Genomic DNA, 20141 nt, shown 5'->3' on the forward strand with positions numbered 1-20141 from the left:
CGCTGGGTTATTTTCCAAAATCTGTAAGCTCTATAAGCCAAGAAAGAGTTAACTGTCAGATTGTGTGGATCCTTTGAGGACCCAAATTCAGAGAGGAGTCGGCACAGATGAGTGTTTGATGATTTAATGAAAGTCCAAGGGGAACCGAGGCAAAAATCCAAAAATACTGAAAACCAAACAAAAACCAATAAACGTCAGGGAAAGGAAGCAAGAGACAAGAAAGCAATGAAACAACTTTAACAACACAATAAACCTGATTGAGGCCTCTGATCAGAAAGGTTATCTTCACCTGTGCAGGCTACCCAGGCTCTCACCAAAGATCCTCTCTGGAGGAGATGCATAACTCGCACTCACTGACACACAGGAACCCTGACATTAACTATATTACAACCAGTTTCAGGCCCAGATGGACACTGAGATAACTCAGGTTTTATGATGCAGATCAGACTTAGGCCCCGTCCACATGAAGTCAAACCCTGGCCTAAACGCACTCATTTTTCACCAAACCAGCCTCTCATCCATACGAAGCCGGCGTTTCGGGGTAAACGATCTTTTTTTTAATTAAGCCTTCAGAGTGGGAAGATTTTGAAACGCCGTTTTCGCGGCTCCATCTTTAAGCTCTAACCGCATTTTTTCTTACACGCATGCATCATAGCGTCGCCTCTAAACACGCATGCGCGACACTATCACAACAACAATGGCGCCATACTGTGTTGAATGGTTGCTGTTCATGCTACTCACCCTTCTGTCGGGCTTACAACAGAATCTTCTTCTTCTGGAATATCTCCAGGAAGAACAGAGCAATATCGACGACATAGTTCAGCACCTCAATTTGACCGAACCACGAAAATGGTTCCGCAGGGCCATTTTCCGGTTTTCCGGTTTGGCTGTTGTATAAATATTACTGCGCATGCCCAACATTTCGTTGCCTGTTTTCGCCTATTTTTGCTTTGGCACCACAGCGCCACTTACAGGCCTGGCATACATTTTGCAGCGTTTTCATGCATTCGTGTGGTCGATCACATTTATTTTACGCCTCCGTCTTTACGACAAACGTTCTGGAAAATATTAGCGTTTCGTGTTCGTTTTGACTTTCTTGTGGACGGGGCCTTAGTTCAAGAAAATTATTCTGGAAGGGTGGAGCATTTAAAGTTTGGACCAAACAAAACCAAATGGTGAGGAATTTAAGTTTGATGTAAACAACAACATTAAAAAGTCTAAGATTTATATGAGAAACAATAAATAAAAAACATAAAAGAGGAAAAGGTCAGATAGGTAGATAGTTTATAGATAAAAACAGAGGGAAAAGAGTAGCCATCTTGACAAACGGCTCAACAAGAAAGAAGATACGCGTTTCCTCTTCTTTAGTCGGACATATTTCCACCTCATTTCATGTCCCATCTTCCCTTTTCCTGCAATCAGCCTTGTTTTATGGTGCCATGTGCAGACTTATCAACACTTTTCACCTCACATATTAGATCCTTGTTCCTGAGGAACTGTTCATGTCCTCCAGGGTTTCTCACCATTGTTCTCTCAGATTTTTGTTGTTGTTCAATTTGTTGTCTTTAAAAACATGGATGTTATTCAGCCATTAATCTTAACATCTTCATATTTGATAATCTTTCCATCCTGAGTCACGACCGTCTGCTCCCACGTTTCAATCTTTCCATTTTTCTGCTCAATGCGCCGCACCACCACCTTCCCTGATTTTGGTAAGTTGTTGGGCAGTTCCTTAGCTGCTTCGTTGTCTAACCTTATCCTTGTGAGATCAGGCATCACGTCTGTCCTGCCTGGCTGGGCCAAAGCCGGGTTCCTGTTTTTGTCCCGTGCCAGATTGGGGAAGGGAGAATTGTGAGCCCCTATCTGGGGGCGCAGAGGTTTGATTTCTGGTCTGGGTGTTTGCTCCCATTTATATGGTAATGGAGATCTGTCTTTGTGAAACGGAGATGGATCTCTGGGGTTTCTGTTCAGCCGGCCTGCAGCTCTGCGCGGCGGTGATGAAGACCTATGTCTGACAGGCTTATCCGCCTGTGGTGGTTTTAGAAAATCTTTTGGAACTGCTGCTCTGGTTCCATTAGCTTGTCTTCCAGCGTTTCGAATCTCATCTATGACCAAAGCCATGGTGGCCCTGCGAGAAGGGTCAGGCTCCACCATCCTGCACACAGCATCACAGTGGGGCTGACCCTGCATCGTCTCTCTGATCTTAGCAGGACAGACAGTGGGCGTGTGAAGCCGTATCCGAGCATAAAGCTCCGCAATGATCTTCCCCATGGCCCAGACGTCTGAACGCTGACTCCGTTGAATTCTCCTCTCCAGGACTTCAGGAGCCGAGTACGCCTCGTTCCCCATGTCTATGGCTGAGTTTAGACCATGTCTGAAAAACTTAGCCAGTCCAAGATCAATGATGACGGCTCTGTTTGTTCCATGTTCCACCTAACAGAAATCAGAAATTAAAGAATTAAAATTCAAAATGTCTTTATTAGATCAAAAATACAGTTTATAACTATTACATAAAACAATTACAACTGAAAAGGTTTTATAGGATTTTTTATTTATTTATATAATTTAGATAATATTTTAATCCCCCATTTTATTGCAAAGCTGCACAGTGGCAGCCCACTGCTCCCCAAGGGGAGGGTTAAATGCAGAGTTAATTTCTCCATAGTGGGACAATAAAGTTAAATTTCTATCCTTTTTCTTTTTTTCCCATTTTAAAGAAATCTAAATGCACAAAAAGGGTTTATTTTCTGCACTCGCTTAAAATAGTGTTGATTTTACAGCTGCAGATGTGCATTTAGATATTATTAAGAGAGCAAACTCAAAATGTTAGAAAAGACCTCCATCATTATTGTCTATTTGATTACCACAAATATTTTTCTAAGCATTTTTGAGGCTTTCTGTCAGCGTGTTTTGCACTTAAATGTTTTTTAATTAAAAGACTTAATTTGTTCCATGTTTTTAAAGAATTTGAGTCTAAACGATCTACTTAACAAATTTAATAAAAGTTATCATCTTCTTTCCTCCTATATTTTTTTTTCTGAAAGGAATGAAAGATTCTAAAACAAAAACCTAAGTAGAACAGAACTTATGTGTTTGTTTTTTTCTTAAAACAGTCTCTCTGTACATTTATCTCTTCACTGCTCTTTTTTTCAGATCAATTTAAGGAAAGTTATATCGCCCACTGTGGGAAAAACTAATCCATGATTTTATTTTTAGTTGAATTGATTACTGCAACAGTGTTTTCACAGGTCTGCCTAAAAAGTGGATCAGACAGCTGCAGCTGATCCAGAACGCTGCTGCCCGTGTCCTCACTAAGACTAAGAAAGTAGAGCACATCACCCCAGTTCTAAAGTCCTTCCACTGGCTCCCTGTATCTCAGATAATAGACTTTAAAATACTTCTGTTAGTCTATAAATCTCTGAATGTCTTAGCACCTAAATACATCACAGACTTGCTATCAGTGTATCAACCCTCCAGACCACTCAGGTCTTCTGGCTGCAGCCTGCTCTGCATACCTAGAACCAGAACTAAACATGGAGAAGCAGCATTTAGTTCCTATGCTCCACTTATCTAGAAAAAAACTTCCAGAAAACTGTAAAAGTGCGGAAAGCCTGAGTTCTTTTAAATCAAGACTAAAAACACATTTGTTTAGGATTGCCTTTGACTGTTCTAGTTAAACAGTTCAACCGTTTTTAATATTCTTTTTTGTTTCTGCATTTTTTATTTTATGTTATTTATTTGTTTTTTTTCTACTTGCTTTGATTCTGTTTTATTTTCCTATATTTTAATCATGTAAAGCACTTTGCAGTGTCTTTGTACTGAATTGTGCTATATAAATAAATTTGCCTGGCCTTGCCTTGCCTTGCCTTACACACAATCACTCAATTATGATGCAGTTCAAGCCCCACTCAATCCCACAGACTGCCACTCGAGGTTCCTGAGCAAGACCCTTAACCCCACACTGCTCCCCGGGCGCCGCACAATGGCAGCCCACTGCTCCCCAAGGGGATGGGTTAAATTTAGAGGATTACTTTCTCTGTTGTGCGACAGTAAAGGGATTCACAATTCTAAATAAAAATAGGTTTTATGAGAAAGACTTGTTGGAAATAATAAAGTATTCTTGGTCATTATTCAGAACCAGGAGTGGATTTCAGAAGAAATCCAAAAATCATTGTGACACAATTGGATTCATTTGAAATTGATAGAAATGCTATTATCTATAAGAGGATTATTTGCACATTATGAAATATTATTTATACATATATTGGTAGGATAATTTAAAACAAGAAGCAATCATAGTTGTGATGTTTCTGAAGGTTTTCAGTCTTTGTGTTTTTAAAATCATTTTCTGATTTTACTTGTTGTTCAATAAAAATAAAACCAGTCAAAATTATTTTTCTGCTTGCCAAAATGTTTGTTTCTTGTAGCTATTTGTTTTAATTACTGCTGTAATTACGCTTTTCCTTTGGGGAAAATGAATCTGTTAGAGTCTCTGTACCATTATTATAGGTAATATTTCGATAAACAAATTAGTTTTATTATGTTAATAACTGATTAATTATGCTTAATATTAATATTGTTTCAGCTCTAAATCAATGCCAGCTCCTTCAGATTCACTCGTCCTCATATTTCACTGAGTGACTTTGATGCAGAGCTTAGCCTGAGCTTCCACTCACCATGATGTTTTCAGGTTTCAGATCCTGATGGACGATATCGTTCAGGTGGAGGTGAAGCAAACCTTCACACATGCCAGTAGTGATGGTGGCTTTATTTGAAACATTCAACTGTTGGAAAAATGAAAAAAAAAAAAACAGGAAGATCAAGTTCAAACCAATACTTGGATCATACTGAGCTGCTGTTTTACCTTCAGGCTAAAGATCAACTGCATACTGGAAGACTAAAATCTGAATTTGTTGTGGCATGTCAAAGTCGACCTCAGCTTTTTTATATAGAACATTTAATACAGATTCCTCTGTCCAAAGCGCAGTACACAAGGAACAATATAAATATATTGAATAACACACAATGTGAAATTAGAATATTAAGAATGGTAAAAGGGAATTAAAGGCCATTTCGAACAGGTTTCTTGAACCCCATACAGCCTCGGCAGATGGCCGCTCACACTGATCCTGGTTCTGCTGGAGGTTTCCTCCTGTTAAAAGGGAGTTTTTCCTCTCCACTGTCGCTACAAGCATGCTTAGTGTGAGGGATTGCCTTCTAGTCAATGAGTCGATGCAATCAACTGGTTTTCCTTAGATGGATGATCTGGTGAACTGTAAAGTGCCCTGAAATGAAATGTGTTGTGAATCGGCGCTATAGAAAAAAACTGAATAGAATTGAGTTGAGGCGGGTTTTTAATAAAGACTTAAAGATGCAAAGAGACCAGACTGCACTAATATTCAAAGGCCGATTGCTCCAGAGTCTCGGTCCAGCTTCGGTCATAGAGAACAGGTACAGCAACACATTAACCCTAAAACAACCAGACGAGCTTTTATCTTTAAAATCCTAAATGCTTAAACGTTTTAAATAACACTAATTTATCATAAGATGAAGAATGAATAAATACAGAAATTAAATCTTCAAAAAATATTTGATTTCATACAAATTTCAGTTGTTGCTAAAAACCCACAACCAGCACATTTTAGCTTAAAGGCAAACCCCCCCCCCCCCCCCAAAAAAAAAAAAACAGGTATCTTTGGTGTGTTTTTAAAAAAAAAATAATAATAATAAAAAAGTACCTGTATTTTGGACTTTGCTGCCATGAAGATTGTTGTCTCCAAATCTTCTCCAAAGATGAACTCCAGTGGAATAATCCATTTACCATCTGTGAGTGTTATGTTGCCCAGAAGCTTCACTATGTTGGGATGTTCGGCTTTGCTGCAGATCAAAAGATGTGAAGGAGGACATCAGACACTGACAGCGTTCTCTGACATAAGGTCAGGAAATCATCCATTTAATTCAACAATGTTTCATTTTTTACCAATAAAGTCTAAAATCTTTGACCTATTAATGCATTTTAGTAGTCGATAATTATTGTTCCAAGGTTATAGTTCTAACATTTCAGACCTATTTATTTTAAAATCAAAAACACATAAAACCCAGAACATTAGTCAGCAATAAATGCTGCAGTCATTGACTGTTATGTTTACTGAACTATATCAGAAATGTCAAATCACCTTCTGTTAATAAAGTTATATAATGAAACGTATTGATATGAAGTATTGTCCACCCCTAGATCAGTTGTTTGGAGGGTTGGGTAGGGAGTGGGGCTCAAAAAGTTTATTGTAAACCAAAGGAAAAGGTTTGGGAACCACTGAACTAAACATTGAGATTTATTTCATTACAATAAAATCAGATTTCAATAAGATACAGATTGCATGTCCCATACACTGGTGTTCTGCCAGATGAGCATCCCCGGGTGAGACCAGCATACCTATACGCATGCGCAAGACGACAGATTTGCATTTATCTCTTTAGGTTTTGTATGAAAAATAGACTTTAAACTAACCTCGACGGGCGTGCGTCCCTTTAGTCATTTGCAAAAAAAAATTATTTAAGGTGAGATTTCCATATGCTTAAAAAAACACCAAAAAGATAGTAATTAAATTGTTTTATTTTGTACATGACTAAAGGGATAAACTGGTATTGACTGTGAGTTTGCTGGTCTGAGCGGGTATGCTAATCTGACAGAACACAGGCTGTCGCTGTTGACGTTTGTCTAATCTCTCTCTTCCCTCTCTTGTAACCCACTTTCCTGTCTGCATACTTTCAAACATAACAGAGTAAAGGCAACTAGAGCCTAAAAAATAACCTTAAAAATATATATTCTTCATTCGACTCTTTATAGAGCGTACAGAGGGTAAGTTTGAGCTGCTGCAACTGAGCACGCCCCGACTAATGGCCGACCTGACCAGCATGTCTTTAGTGGTAAAGGAAACCGGAGCGCCCAGAGAAAACCTCCGCAGACACATGTAGAAAACTCCACACAGAAAGAAAGGCCCCTGCTGTGAAGCCATATTGCTAACCACTGTCCACCATGCTGCTCATTTAATAACATAAATCAGCTTTTTACATGTTTACTAATCAGGAAACATGCTCTGATGTAGCCGCAGGAGTTTCTTCTTTAGGTAAATATGATTTTTTTCTTTTTCACATAGACTGTTTTGATTTTATTAGTTTTAAAGTAAGGAAAAATCTTAAGTCAAGCCTGCATATGAGTTTTATTATAAGAAAAGAGACTGGAGCAGGAAAACACGTCCTTACTTGCAGTGGTTTTGAATGGGAGAGTGATGTCATCATGAGAGTCAGAAAGAGAGTTCTCATGTGTATAAAACAGAAAATGGAAGAGGGAGCGAGAAAGATATTTATGGGATGAAGAAAACATTTTAAAGGGATTGAAATTTGGTTTCCAAAATCCAACCTCTGCTAATAGAGTCAAATGAAAGAAATACTACAACAGACCATGACAAGATCAATAATGGGACTTGTTTGTAGTTATTTCTTATTTAGACAGTTATACTTAATTTCACCAGATAGTGATTCAAAACCTAAAAAGCGGTATTATTGAACTTTTGAAATGTCTTCACCCAGATATAACAGGGCGGCTGTAATTGAACTGCATACCCCTTAGAAAGTAGGTAGTTGTGAGCCTGCTTACTTGTAAACTGCACATTCTCTCTCCAGGTCTTTCCGACTGATTAGATTTTGGGGAACCTTCTTCACAGCAGCCCAGGTGTCGTTGTACTTCTGCCTGTAGATCTTCCCAAAGCAGCCCTTAGCGAGCGTTCCTGTGGAGTACGCCATCCAGGAGGTACAGGCAAAACTGGGGAGTAAAGACAGGACGTGAAGACTGAAATCAGTGTCTAAACTTACATTAAATACGGCGGACTGACAAAGGTGTAACTGCGTGATGAAGGTTGGCGGGGACCTTCTATAAGGATGCACCTGCAGTTATTCTATTCCTGTAGCTCCTATTGTTGAGAACACAGCTATAACAAAACACACTAATATTGAAATTCACAGAGCGATAGAAATATATATTTGTTGCCGTATTTATAAAGTGCTCTAAATCATCAGCAACATTTATGAAAAAATAGATATGTTAAAATAACTGTAACAGCGATATATTGGTAATCCTTATTATGTCCGCAATTCCAAATAGGAAGACTATCTTTCTGTCTGTTTGTCTGTTTGCTTGTCTGTCTGTCCGTCTTTGTTTGTCTGTTTGTCTGTCTCATGCCATCAGGCTCTATAACTCCTCTCTGGGGGGGAGTAGGAAATAGAGTTAAGAGAACAGAAGTGAAGGAGTTGTAGATACTCGCTGTGGTTTTTATAATCTGGACACTCTTTTTTCTCAACCATTCAAGTGCAATACACTACATAACTGTTAATTTAAGTCATTGTTTTTGCTATAGCCCTCTGTATTTATTTGTCTATCCTCATCCCCCAATACATCTTCCTTAATTGATTTTATTTTTCTATTGTATATACTGTGACTAAACATCCTCTATTTTCTTGTATGTGCAATTTTTCCTGCTACTGGAAATACAATTTCCCGAAGGGAGTAATCCCAAGGGATTAATAAAGTCAAGTCTAAGTCTAAGTCTGTCTGTGTGTCTATCTATATCTGTATAAAAAAATATGAAAAACTGAAAGGTACAAATACTGTGCAAGTTAAGATTCCCAAATAGTTGGGTGGATCGTTTTTCTTTCAGCTGTATCATATGCAGCAAAATCTAATTGAAAATTTTGTCCCACGCATACCTTTGACAGACAAAGTCTGAGTGTCAAAGGTTTTATTTGAAATTATTGATTAACTAATTTTTAATTTATTGTCTGGGCTTTGAGTCTTTTAGGTTCTTACTGTATATTATAACTGTAGAGTTAGGCTCTGCAGCACAACTACTTCTGAGTCTGAATTACAAAAGACAAAGGTGCATTTTAAAAAATGCATAACATGCTTTTTCTAGTAAAATATTTCTCAGAGAGATTTTATTGCATGTTGCATATCTCAATAAATCAGTTTCATCTTTAAATTTGCAGCTGTCTCAGTTTCTGTCTCTGTGCTCCTCTGAAACATTAAGCTGTCTACTAATGTAATGATGCCAGAGAAAGTAATGTTCAAGTCACCTCTGCATGACTTTAAAATCTTAGCAACCTGGGATCTCTAGAACTTCTGCAATCTGGTAAATTTCTGTGCATTGGGAAATCGAGAATTGTAAGTTAAATTTTGCCTGGAACTGTGAGTCTGAGAAGTTAAAGTGAATCTCTTTTTTGACCAGTAAAAATAAAACAAAATGTAACGCTATGTTTGGTGAAACTTATCACGTTATAATACTAACTTGTCTGTATAGACTGATTATTATTTAGATAAACCCCTATTGTCTTATGTGATTTATGGTTTTGGTTCATATTGAAGAAAGTTCCAGTGGAATCGTTTAAAAGGTTGGACGCCTCAGACACAGCAGCAAATTACTTTTGTTACATTATTTCATCTGTAATAGAGTGACTATAGGACCAGTTGATATAACACAATTTTCATACAAAATATATATAATTAAGGGGTCCCTGCTCCATCTCACCATCAGTTTGGGGGTCCTTGGCCTGGAAAATATTAAAGACCCCTGTCTTAACACATTTACTTTGCTATAATACTCAAGTAATCTTTTTTTTTTTACAGAATCTGTACATTACTATTTTTTTTCTAATTTAGACTTTTGCTTTTTTTTTTTTATTAAATCAGAGAAATAAAGTTTGTTCTTTTTGTTATTCGTTTTTTTTTAGTAGGCCCCCTTAAAAGCATTCTCTCGAAAAGTGACAAAGTTATTTCTACCTCTATATTTCATTCTAAATGCCCTAAAAGCTGATAAAATCATGTAATCGTTCTCCATTGCTGGTGGTGAAGTGTAATTAGATTTATTTTTGCTTTGCTTGTAAATTACAGGTGCTGGTCATAAAATTAGAATATCATGAAAAAGTAGATTGATTTCAGTAATTCCATTTAAAAAGTGAAACTTGTATATTATATTCATACATTACATACAAACTCATATATTTCAGATGTTTATTTTGTTTAATTTTGATGATTACAAATGACAACAAATGAAAATCTCAAATTCATCATATCAGAAAATTAGAATATTGTGAAAAGGTTCAAAATTGATGGCCCCTGGTGCCACACTCTAATCAGCTAATTAACTCAAACCACCTGCAAAAGCCTTTAAATGGTCTTTCAGTCTAGTTCTATAGGCTACACAATCATGGGGAAGACTGCTGACTTGACAGTTGTCCAAAAGACGACCATCGACACCTTGCACAAGGAGGGCAAGACACAAAAGGTCATCGCTAAAGAGGCTGGCTGTTCACAGAGCTCAGTGTCCAAGCACATTAATAGAGAGGCGAAGGGAAGGAAAAGATGTGGTCGAAAAAAGTGTACAAGCAAGAGAGATAACCGCACCCTGGAGAGGATTGTGAAACAAAACCCATTCAAAAATGTGGGGGAGATTCACAAAGAGTGGACTGCAGCTGGAGTGAGTGCTTCAAGAACCACCACACACAGACGTATGAAAGACATGGGTTTCTGCTGTCGCATTCCTTGTGTCAAGCCACTCTTGAACCACAGACAGCGTCAGAAGCGTCTTGCCTGGGCTAAAGAGAAACAGGACTGGACTGCTGGTGAGTGGTCCAAAGTCATGTTCTCTGATGAAAGTAAATTTTGCATTTCCTTTGGAAATCAAGGTCCCAGAGTCTGGAGGAAAAGAAGAGAGGCACTTCATCCACGTTGCTTGAAGTCCAGTGTAAAGTTTCCACAGTCAGTGATGGTTTGGGGTGCCATGTCATCTGCTGGTGTTGGTCCATTGTGTTTTCTGAGGTCCAGGGTCAACGCAGCCACATACCAGGAAGTTTTAGAGCACTTCATGCTTCCTGCAGCTGACCAACTTTTTGGAGATGCAGATTTCATTTTCCAACAGGACTTGGCACCTGCACACAGTGCCAAAGCTACCAGTACCTGGTTGAAGGACCATGGTATCCCTGTTCTAAATTGGCCAGCAAACTCTCCTGACCTTAACCCCATAGAAAATCTATGGGGTATTGTGAAGAAGAAGATGCAATACACCAGACCCAACAATTCAGAAGAGCTAAAAGCCACTATTAGAGCAACCTGGGCTATCATAACACCTGAGCAGTGCCACAGACTGATCGACTCCATGCCACGCCGCATTGCTGCAGTAATACAGGCCAAAGGAGGCCCAACTAAATACTGAGTGCTGTACATGCTCATACTTTTCATGTTCATACTTTTCAGTTGGCCAACATTTCTATAAATCCTTTGTTTTTATTGGTCTTCAGTAATATTCTAATTTTCTGATATGATCAATTTGAGATTTTCATTTGTTGTCATTTGTAATCATCACAATTAAACAAAATAAACATCTGAAATATATGAGTTTGTATGTAATGTATGAATATAATATACAAGTTTCACTTTTTAAATGGAATTACTGAAATCAATCTACTTTTTCATGATATTCTAATTTTATGACCAGCACCTGTATTCTGAGACGATGCAGATTAGTGCTAGCCTCGTGAGACCATCCTGATCTCGCGAGCTTTCAAGGTTTCACTTGCAGATCAGTCTGGAGACTCTCCGTTGAAGAAAATTTGGAGCCGTTCACCAAACTAACGTCCAATCAGCTTTGGCTTTGAGGCGGGTTGAGGTGTGACGCAACGAGAAGCGCGACAGTTCAGTCTAAAGAACATGGCGGCTTCAGCCGATGAAACTAGCGTTAGCGTGGCTATCGAGCAAGTTTTATCGGAATTACAGAGTATTTCTTCACTGAAAGAAGAGCAAAACACTGCTCTGGAGGCTTTTCTCAGAGGAAAAGACGTTTTTGGTCTTCTCCCGACTGGTTTCGGCAAGAGTTTTTTCTTGTGGTTGTGTTTTCGTCGTCGCTCTGTTAGTACGTCATATGCTTCGTTGATCTGATTGGTTTATTTGGCCCGTCTATCACCAACATAGGCCAATCAGCTAACCAGTATTTTCGGCCCTTCCCAAAATTACTTAAACGGAAGGTTTCCAGATGGATATGCGGAGCAAATCTATCTGGCGGAGTCAGGTTACATTAGTGCAGGGTGGACACATTTGATCATATTCTTACAAAAGGCACTATTAGTTTTCACAGGCAGGCGGCACAGTTGTGGATGAAAGTCTTTCTACGCCTTGGCTTTGGTGTGATTCTTAGTTCTCATGGACAGCTGTGTTGGATTACTGTGTTTTCTGAACAAATTCAACCTCCATTGTTTTAACAAAATGGAAACTGATTACCAAACAACACTGCGAAGTATTGCACGCCTAACATGGGACTTGAACCCATGACCCTGAGATTAAAAGTCTCATGCTCTACCATCTGAGCCAGCCAGGCTCTTCTGCCCCCATATATCTGTTTACTACAGTGTGTTGAATTCATGTTAATGTAGATCTAAAGATTTTTCTATTAAAGGAAAAAATTGCAGGTGGGAATATATATATAAAAAAAAAGTCTAATTAACCAAACCTTTCGCCACCCCCATGCAGTACCTCTGCGGACCCTCTAGGGGTCGCAGACCCCCTCTTGAAGACCTCCGTGTTAAGATTTGGTACACCTCTATGGTTGAGTTTAAATCACTTTAATACCAACTTTGAGAAATCATAGTTAAATTCAGATTAATCAATAAATTAACAAATTTTTAAGCTTCATAACTTAACAAATTTGTATGAACTTGTTATGATTTTTTTCTCTCCCACTATGAAAAAAACCCATTAGCCCTGCCCCGGCACCCTTTTTAACTTTTAACTAGAACCGCCCCTGCTCAAAGGTTCAAAAATATTTCGCCAACATTTTTTACAGAGGCTGCTATTTTAAAAGAGAATTTCTCAATGATTAAAAAGCCATTTGATTAATGATTATTTAATCATGTTGGATTAACTGAATCATACGGAAGAGGATTAAGGCCACTGGAAAAAAAAAAAAAAGTTAACTGATTTTAAAATTTTATTTCAGTTTAACATGGGAAAAAAGTCAGAATTCTGAGAAAAAAGTCAGAATTCTGACTTTTTCCCAATACTAAATTGTAATTAACTTTTAAAATCAGTAAACTTTTTTTTTTTTCAGTGGCCCTAATCCTCTTCCGTAGAATCACCAGCTTTCCTGTGTCAGCTTATTTTGACTTTCCCAGGAAGGGTGAGTCATCTGTGTTGAGTAAGCCAGGAGTTTCAGCACAGAAAAAAAATAAAAGTACAAACCTTGTAACATCGACTGAGCTGCCTTTTTGGTAGTTAAACGCACAACATTTTAATATTAGATATCAAGCAGAAAAGCAGGGCGACGGTGTTTATAAAGTTTAAACCGCAGAAAAAAGCCACACTTTCTTTTCGCCTTTGTTACACGAAGCAGGACTTTGCATGTCGAGTAAATAAAAGCAGCCCTGATCCAGAAATATGCAAATAAATTTCACCAAGAGGGACATTACAGTGACTAACTGCAGCGAACTGCACAGTTTGTTTTACATTCACAGGATGAAAAAGCAGCCAAACTGGTAAATCCAGGCATATAAGTTTCATCCTCAGATAGGCTCTTACAAGCTCAGAAAGTCCAGATCAAGGATTTTACATCAATAAAAATCCCTTAAAGTTGCAATTTAGTTTTTAACATTTTACTGAACTAAAAAACAAAAAAGAGATTTTAAAAAAGGGATCTGACTAGACAGTAGCACTATAAACAAGAAGAAACTGTTACATTTATATATTATCATATATAGTCATATAGATTTAAAAGTGTAAAACAATCAAATCAACTAATAAAAACGTTGATTTAAAAACTTAATTCCCACTAATAAAGCGATTTTCTTCACGGTTTTCATTCAGCGTTAAAGTAAACGTGTCGATCGTCTCCTACCTTTTTGCTGTTGAAGGGAAGAAGGCCTGTCAAGTCTGGACAGGAGTTTGCATTGCTCTCTGTCTTTATAGCTGCTTTTCCACACCTTCTTTGTTCATGATTCATAGCCTGGAGCAGAAAAACCTGTTGGTCACTAATTTTATCTGGGATCTAAAAGAAGGTCACGTTTAACAAACAGAATTAATAAGGATGACATACATTTGTCACAGTCAGGAGGTGGAAGATAATAATTCCCTAATATGACTCATGAAAACATACCGCTTGTGATATGAACAGCAAACATGATAGTGCTTTTTTTTTTTCAAGCCAGTTGTTGGTTTTGCTCAAAAACATCCCAGGAATTAGAGACCTTTTATCATGTAATTTTCATATTTAAAGCAGAAAAGTGTGTTTTTCTCCATGTTCTGAAACCATTTCGTCACCTATGAGAGTTTATTTACGATGTGAGGGTTTGTTTATTGCCTGGTCTCTTCATATCTGCTGGGTATCAGGTTTCACTGAGTGGGGGTTTTGCTCATCCTACAGATAGTTTCCGCGTCAGAGGTCGGAAAAATACCATAACTCTAAACCTTCTCTATGCTCCTCTCTACTTTCCTTTGTTAAAAACTTTAGTAGAATAGCAGCAGAGCATTACTGTGAGAAAAAATATATTTTCTGAAGTCGATTATTTTATATTATTGACTGGTTTTAATCCCCATTGAATTAATAAATAGAAATATATGGTGTGAAACACAAAACTACATTAAGAAAAAGAAAGGATATTTCACAATGCAGAAGCACAGAAACCTATTATTTCAAAAGTCAGATAATCAGTGGCGGTTGTAGACCAAATGGACCAGGGGGGCCAGGAGGGGGCCAGCGTGTTTTCAACGGGGCCAAGGGATTCAAATAAATTAAGATAGCTGCATGAAGTGAAATTTCTATTCAATTAGGTTTCATTAAAATTCTAAATGTCTTAATAGGTCAATATACATTCAGAATTTAGGAATTTTACTTTTTTTTTTTTAATTAATTTAAGTTGCAATTACAGTTTTCTATAAAATCTGAATTAGAATATAAGAAAAACTGTTAAAATTAGCTGTAAAAAGTATTTTTTTTTTTACATCTGTTTTGGAAAAAAGCATTTAGCAGATGAAAACTGGGACCCTATCTCAATACCACTTATGCTATGTTTTTAAACAGTTAATAAAACAGAATTTGTAAAGAAAAAAATAAAATAGATCCAAAGGATCTATCAGTAACCATGTCTGTTTCAGCGCATATCATCACTAGAATTTCTTTGAGTATTATGTGTTAAGTACAGGGGCCATAACAGGGGCCAGGACTTGATCTACAGGGGCCCTGGCCCCCGTTGGCCCCTGTCTAGAACCGCCCGTGTAGATAATATAGGAGAGAATGTGAAAATAGTTTTGAGCAGAATATCGGAGTATAAGAGTAATAAGGATAAGTTTGGGTTCATACTGCCGTTTAACGAAATGCTTGTACAGAAAAATAAATAAAACTATTATATGTGATGGTACATATTTTACATTCCATACAATTATAATACAAATATGGGTTTTTATGCTAACACTAAAACATAGGATACATTGTATCATATATAATAACTATTATGAAAAACAGGATCATCAGCCATAAATGCTCCTCGCTCTTTTCTGTAAGTAAAATGTAAGTCAGAAATGCATCTATTCATTTACTAATTATCTAGGATATTTTATTGCAGAAAACAAAACCTTTAATGTAACCTCAGAGCAAACACTTTGATTAACTGTTTTATCTTTCTGTAGCTCCAGTTAGAAGCTGAAATGTGACTGAGGTTTTTCCCTCGTCTGGTAAACGCTGACAAATGACTCTAATCTGTCTTTACTTGCAAAAGTTCAGAAACCTAACCTCCCCAAGAAAATAAACAGCACAATAGCACCACCTGCTGGGGGACTGATTTCAGCACCTTACATGATAGAAATAAAAATAGTCTCTGGCACTTTATTTAACTTTTATAGGTAAACATTTTTACATTAATTCTACTTAGATCAATCTGTTTTTGCAGGTATTAGCTAATCAAGTTTAAAATAATGGCATTTTTGTTTTGAAATTAAAGGAAAGGTTTGGAGGATGATCTTTTATTTCTGGGTGGATCATCTAAATAAGTGGTCCTCCTAAATGTCAATCATTCCGGTGATATGTTTACGTAAGACTGTCCTACACGCTCGTCCTGTTAGCTATCTTTTTCTGCTTATATGCACTTTCAGGCGTATATCTGTGGTGAGCCACAGTTTCAGACAGTCATGTCTATTGGCTGGCAACTCAATAGCTAATCATTCGCCTCAATACTACTAGTAAAGGCAAATACACCAATGTATCGGTCGTATGAAAGAAATATGAAAACATTTAATTATTAAATTATATGAAAGTATGTCTTGATTTTCTACACCTCCATCCTGTTTGATTTGACCTCATACCTGAAGAGAATATGCTCCTTTTGTCAGTGCAAAGATGTGGGTTGGTACGTTTCTCTGAGAACAGGGACAACACAGCACCTCGTTTACGGCTTTATTAGCTGCTGAAAGCGATACGTCGATGATAAAAGGCTTTCACGCTGAAAGGTGCTGAAGCTTCCCACATACTGAGGCACATGCAAATATTTATGAGATGCCCCCCTAAGCTGTGAATAGCTGTGTTATAATGGATTAATAAGCAAGAGTCATATCCATGACTAAATGCTAAATGTTCTCACTGGAAAAACGATCTAGAAAAAAGTAAAATACTTCTTAAATTAAGCGTATTTACCCTTAATTTGAGTAGGTAAATGAGGTAGTTTGCCAATGGAATGAGTATTTTTACTTTTAAAATAAGATAATTAGATAATATTCACTTTAAATAAGACAATGTAGTTGTGTTTTCTTATTTTAAGTGCAAATTGTCTCGTTCCATTGGCAAAATGTCTCTTTTATGTCCTCAATCCAAGAACAAATGCACTTCTTTTAAGAATAAATGACTTATATGGATTTCGATTTTTTTCCAGTGCTCATTTGAAGCACAACCAAGAGGGGAATCCACATTAAGACCCAATGGCATATTTTACTCACAAATCTGTGTTTTATTACTTGACAGGTGTTTACTCTGAGTATTTTTGGCTGCCTATATCATCGTTGTCAAGAAATGAGGACAGATGGACCCAGTATTCAAGGCGAGACAGTCAGTAGGAAAGTTCAAAAGGTTTAATTAAAATAAAACAAAAACTGAAGTGGAGCTTGGCTCGCGAACGCTGCAGGAGGGAGGCGGGGCCCCGCCCAATCTCAGACATTCTCTGTGGGAGAAACACAGGTAAGTGACCATGATCATCTGACTGAAGATGATGTTCTCAGTGAGTCACTTACCTGGTTTAGGAGTTCAGTCCATACCCCTTGAGAGGGGTACAATCCAGCCGATGGGCTGACAGCTGACGCGGATCGTGTCACCCAGAGTGTCCCCAGTGCTGCAGCTCCGGAGGAGTTGCAGGAAGCCAATCCTGATCAGGGGTTCAGAACAGACAGGAACAGACAGAACAGGCAGGATCCAGATCAGGCAGGAACAGAAACAGGTGGCAGGATCCAGACTTCCAGGCATCCACAGGCTCCCAAGGAGGGTTCAGAGTCTGACTGGTACCAGAAGCGAGACCAGGCAGTCACGCACAGGAGCAGACAGGATCAGGTGCAGATGAGCAGGCTCTTGGCAGAGGGTAGCTGAGACAGGACGTGGGACCGGAACTTGAAGCAGGACTTTAAACTGGTCTCCTCCGTGGAGCCAGGCTTACTGAGATAAAAACTGAACCTCCCCACATATTGAGCCAAAAACCCAGAGGACTCCGCGGGGGAGGAACAGTGGACAATCAGAAGACGCGACAAACACTAAAACCCTCTTTCCACTGGCTGCTAGGATCCAGGACATTAACCAGGGCAAAAACTCAGACAAACAGACTGACAGAAAGACAAGTAATGATCTGGCCCAGAATGCTCAGGCTGAAATAAATATAAACCAGAGGAAACAGGTGAGAGGAATAAATTATAATTGAGGCAGGGAGGGAAAACGACAGGTGAAAGGGATTACTAATTAAGGAGCAAACAGGCCAGATCATGACAATCGTAGTGTTATGAGTGATGTTGCAGAGTGTAAACCGGTCTGTTGTATATAGAAATTACTCCCAAATGAGATAAGCCAAAACCATGAATGAATAGATGGTGTTTTTCAGTTTTCCAAATTAAAATCAAAACATGTTAAACATGTGTGATGATTAGAACCAAGATCTAACTTTCCTAGCTTGTAGGCTCCTCTCCTTTGAAAGTAACATCCAGTTTTAATGCTTGAAGCAAACATGTTGTCTACTTTGAAAACTAGGCTTAAAACCTTCATTTTTGATAGAGCATGACACCAATCACTGTAGTTATGCTGCTATAGGCTTAGGCTGCTGGAGTGCACGATAAGCACTTGTCCACACTCTGCTAGTAGCTACATCAGCCTGGCGTTCTGTTCTGCTGAGACACCTGGAAGTAGGCTTAAGCTCCTTCTATAGATAATTCACTTGGTCCTTTTTTTTTAGTTCTCCTGGAACAACCTTTAATGTGGAAGGAACTGTGGAATTTAGATGAACCAATAAGCAGACACACATATGGAGGCAAAGCAGTGAGCTGAAAACTAATATTTTAATATTAGCAACATTTAATAATAATAATTTAATAAAAGTAACAACAAAAAAAAGAAAACTGACAACTATTTAAGTGGTTGACGTGAGCAAATTAAAGGCTAATCAGGGGTGAACAGACTAGGATGATTAGTGGCAATGAGGAAATAAAAACAAGAAAGGCAGCAGCTAAAGGTGACTGAACTAAATCCACAGAAAAATAAACATTATTACAGAACTATAGCAAAACTGTTGCGAAAATAGAACAAATTAAACCAGACATGAAAGAAACTAAACTAAGAAAATTATAGAAAATACAATGAAAAATAAACTTAAGAACAAAAGAAAATTCTTAACCAATGTGAATCTGAGACAATGAACCAATATGGCAAGACCCAAATAGCAACAATAATAAATGGCTTAACCTGAAAAAATAAAAAATGACATTCTAAAAGTCAAAAATTAAAACCTAACAAGGAAAAACTCCAAGAACTGACAATCACTTCAAAAGGTAAACAAAACCCATTTCTTAAAACTCACAACTAAAACAAGAGAAAGCGATTTGACAAAAGTAAATTAAGATTCAAGGGCCGGAGTGAAGCTAAGGGGTGGCCATGACAAAATTCCCCTAAACAGGTTATTTGTTGTTCCCGTGGAAACATACATCACCACCTCAGTAACAAGCAGTTTCCCTTGAAACCAGAGGGTGGCAGCAGTGATACTTTCCAGCAGAATGTTAGTATATTCTAAAACAAAAGAATGATAACAAAAAGTCATCTAAGACTCTTCTAAGAGTTAAAAATAAAGAACCACTTTTCAATCAATTCTAATGTGTATATTAAAGAACAAAAGATTATTCATTTAGATTGCATATATGCATAAATACTTGTTTAAATGTAATAGCAATGGCTTTATGAAAATCTGGTCTATGTTCAGTTAATTATTATGAATATACTGTATAATATTGTACAGTGTGATTAGTGTAATCTGACATTAAACTGTGTGTGGCACCTATCAGTTTTTGGCCTCCCCCAACTGAACTTTGGTCCCTGTCTGGCCACTCCTTACTACTCCATTTAAAGTAGCTGCTACTCCCATTAATAGTGATTAAACGTTTGAACAGTCACTGTTTTTAAGCAGTTTTTTTTTATCATTCTGTACTGTTTTTGCAGCCATATAGGTCCTCCACTTCAGTGTTTATAGGATGAGATGTTTCAACACTGTTTATATACACAACAGTCTCTTTATCAATAAAGATAAAGAGATATAATACAGCCAATATTGTTATAATATTGGCTGTAGTGGCCATAGATGAATTGTAGGACCATCTGAAATTACGTAACTCTGCCTGGAACTGAGCAGTAACTATTGGCAAATAGTATTTGTGCTCTTTCAACTTCCAGACTTAAATAAAGAGCTTATCTGCTTAAGTGTGTTTCTCTCCCAGATAAAGCCACTAATGGAACTACTAACGCCATAAATCTTTTACTTCTTTTCACATAGAAATACTCCTGGATCAGTGTTTTTGTGTTCCTTTTGTGTGTCTGCTC

At 37.7% G+C, this 20141-nt stretch overlaps 1 protein-coding gene and 1 non-coding gene across 2 annotated transcripts; both read right to left on the reverse strand.

The window, feature by feature from the left end:
• Positions 1–1363: 1363 nt before the first annotated feature.
• On the reverse strand, positions 1364–14067 carry zmp:0000000881 (probable serine/threonine-protein kinase MARK-B). Its single transcript, XM_038272420.1, has 5 exons — positions 13935–14067; positions 7658–7822; positions 5739–5877; positions 4677–4784; positions 1364–2433 (listed from the first exon to the last, which is right to left on the reverse strand). Exons 2-5 carry the CDS (start codon positions 7801–7803, stop codon positions 1585–1587), a joined length of 1242 nt encoding a protein of 413 aa, XP_038128348.1. The 5' UTR covers positions 7804–7822; positions 13935–14067; the 3' UTR covers positions 1364–1584.
• Positions 12350–12422, reverse strand: trnak-uuu. The gene has a single exon. It is a non-coding gene; the product is annotated as a tRNA-Lys (tRNA).
• Positions 14068–20141: the final 6074 nt, after the last annotated feature.

Source organism: Cyprinodon tularosa, unplaced genomic scaffold, assembly GCF_016077235.1.
Source record: "Cyprinodon tularosa strain WSP-4 unplaced genomic scaffold, ASM1607723v1 ctg83, whole genome shotgun sequence".
In the NCBI taxonomy this organism is placed as follows: Eukaryota; Metazoa; Chordata; class Actinopteri; order Cyprinodontiformes; family Cyprinodontidae; genus Cyprinodon; species Cyprinodon tularosa.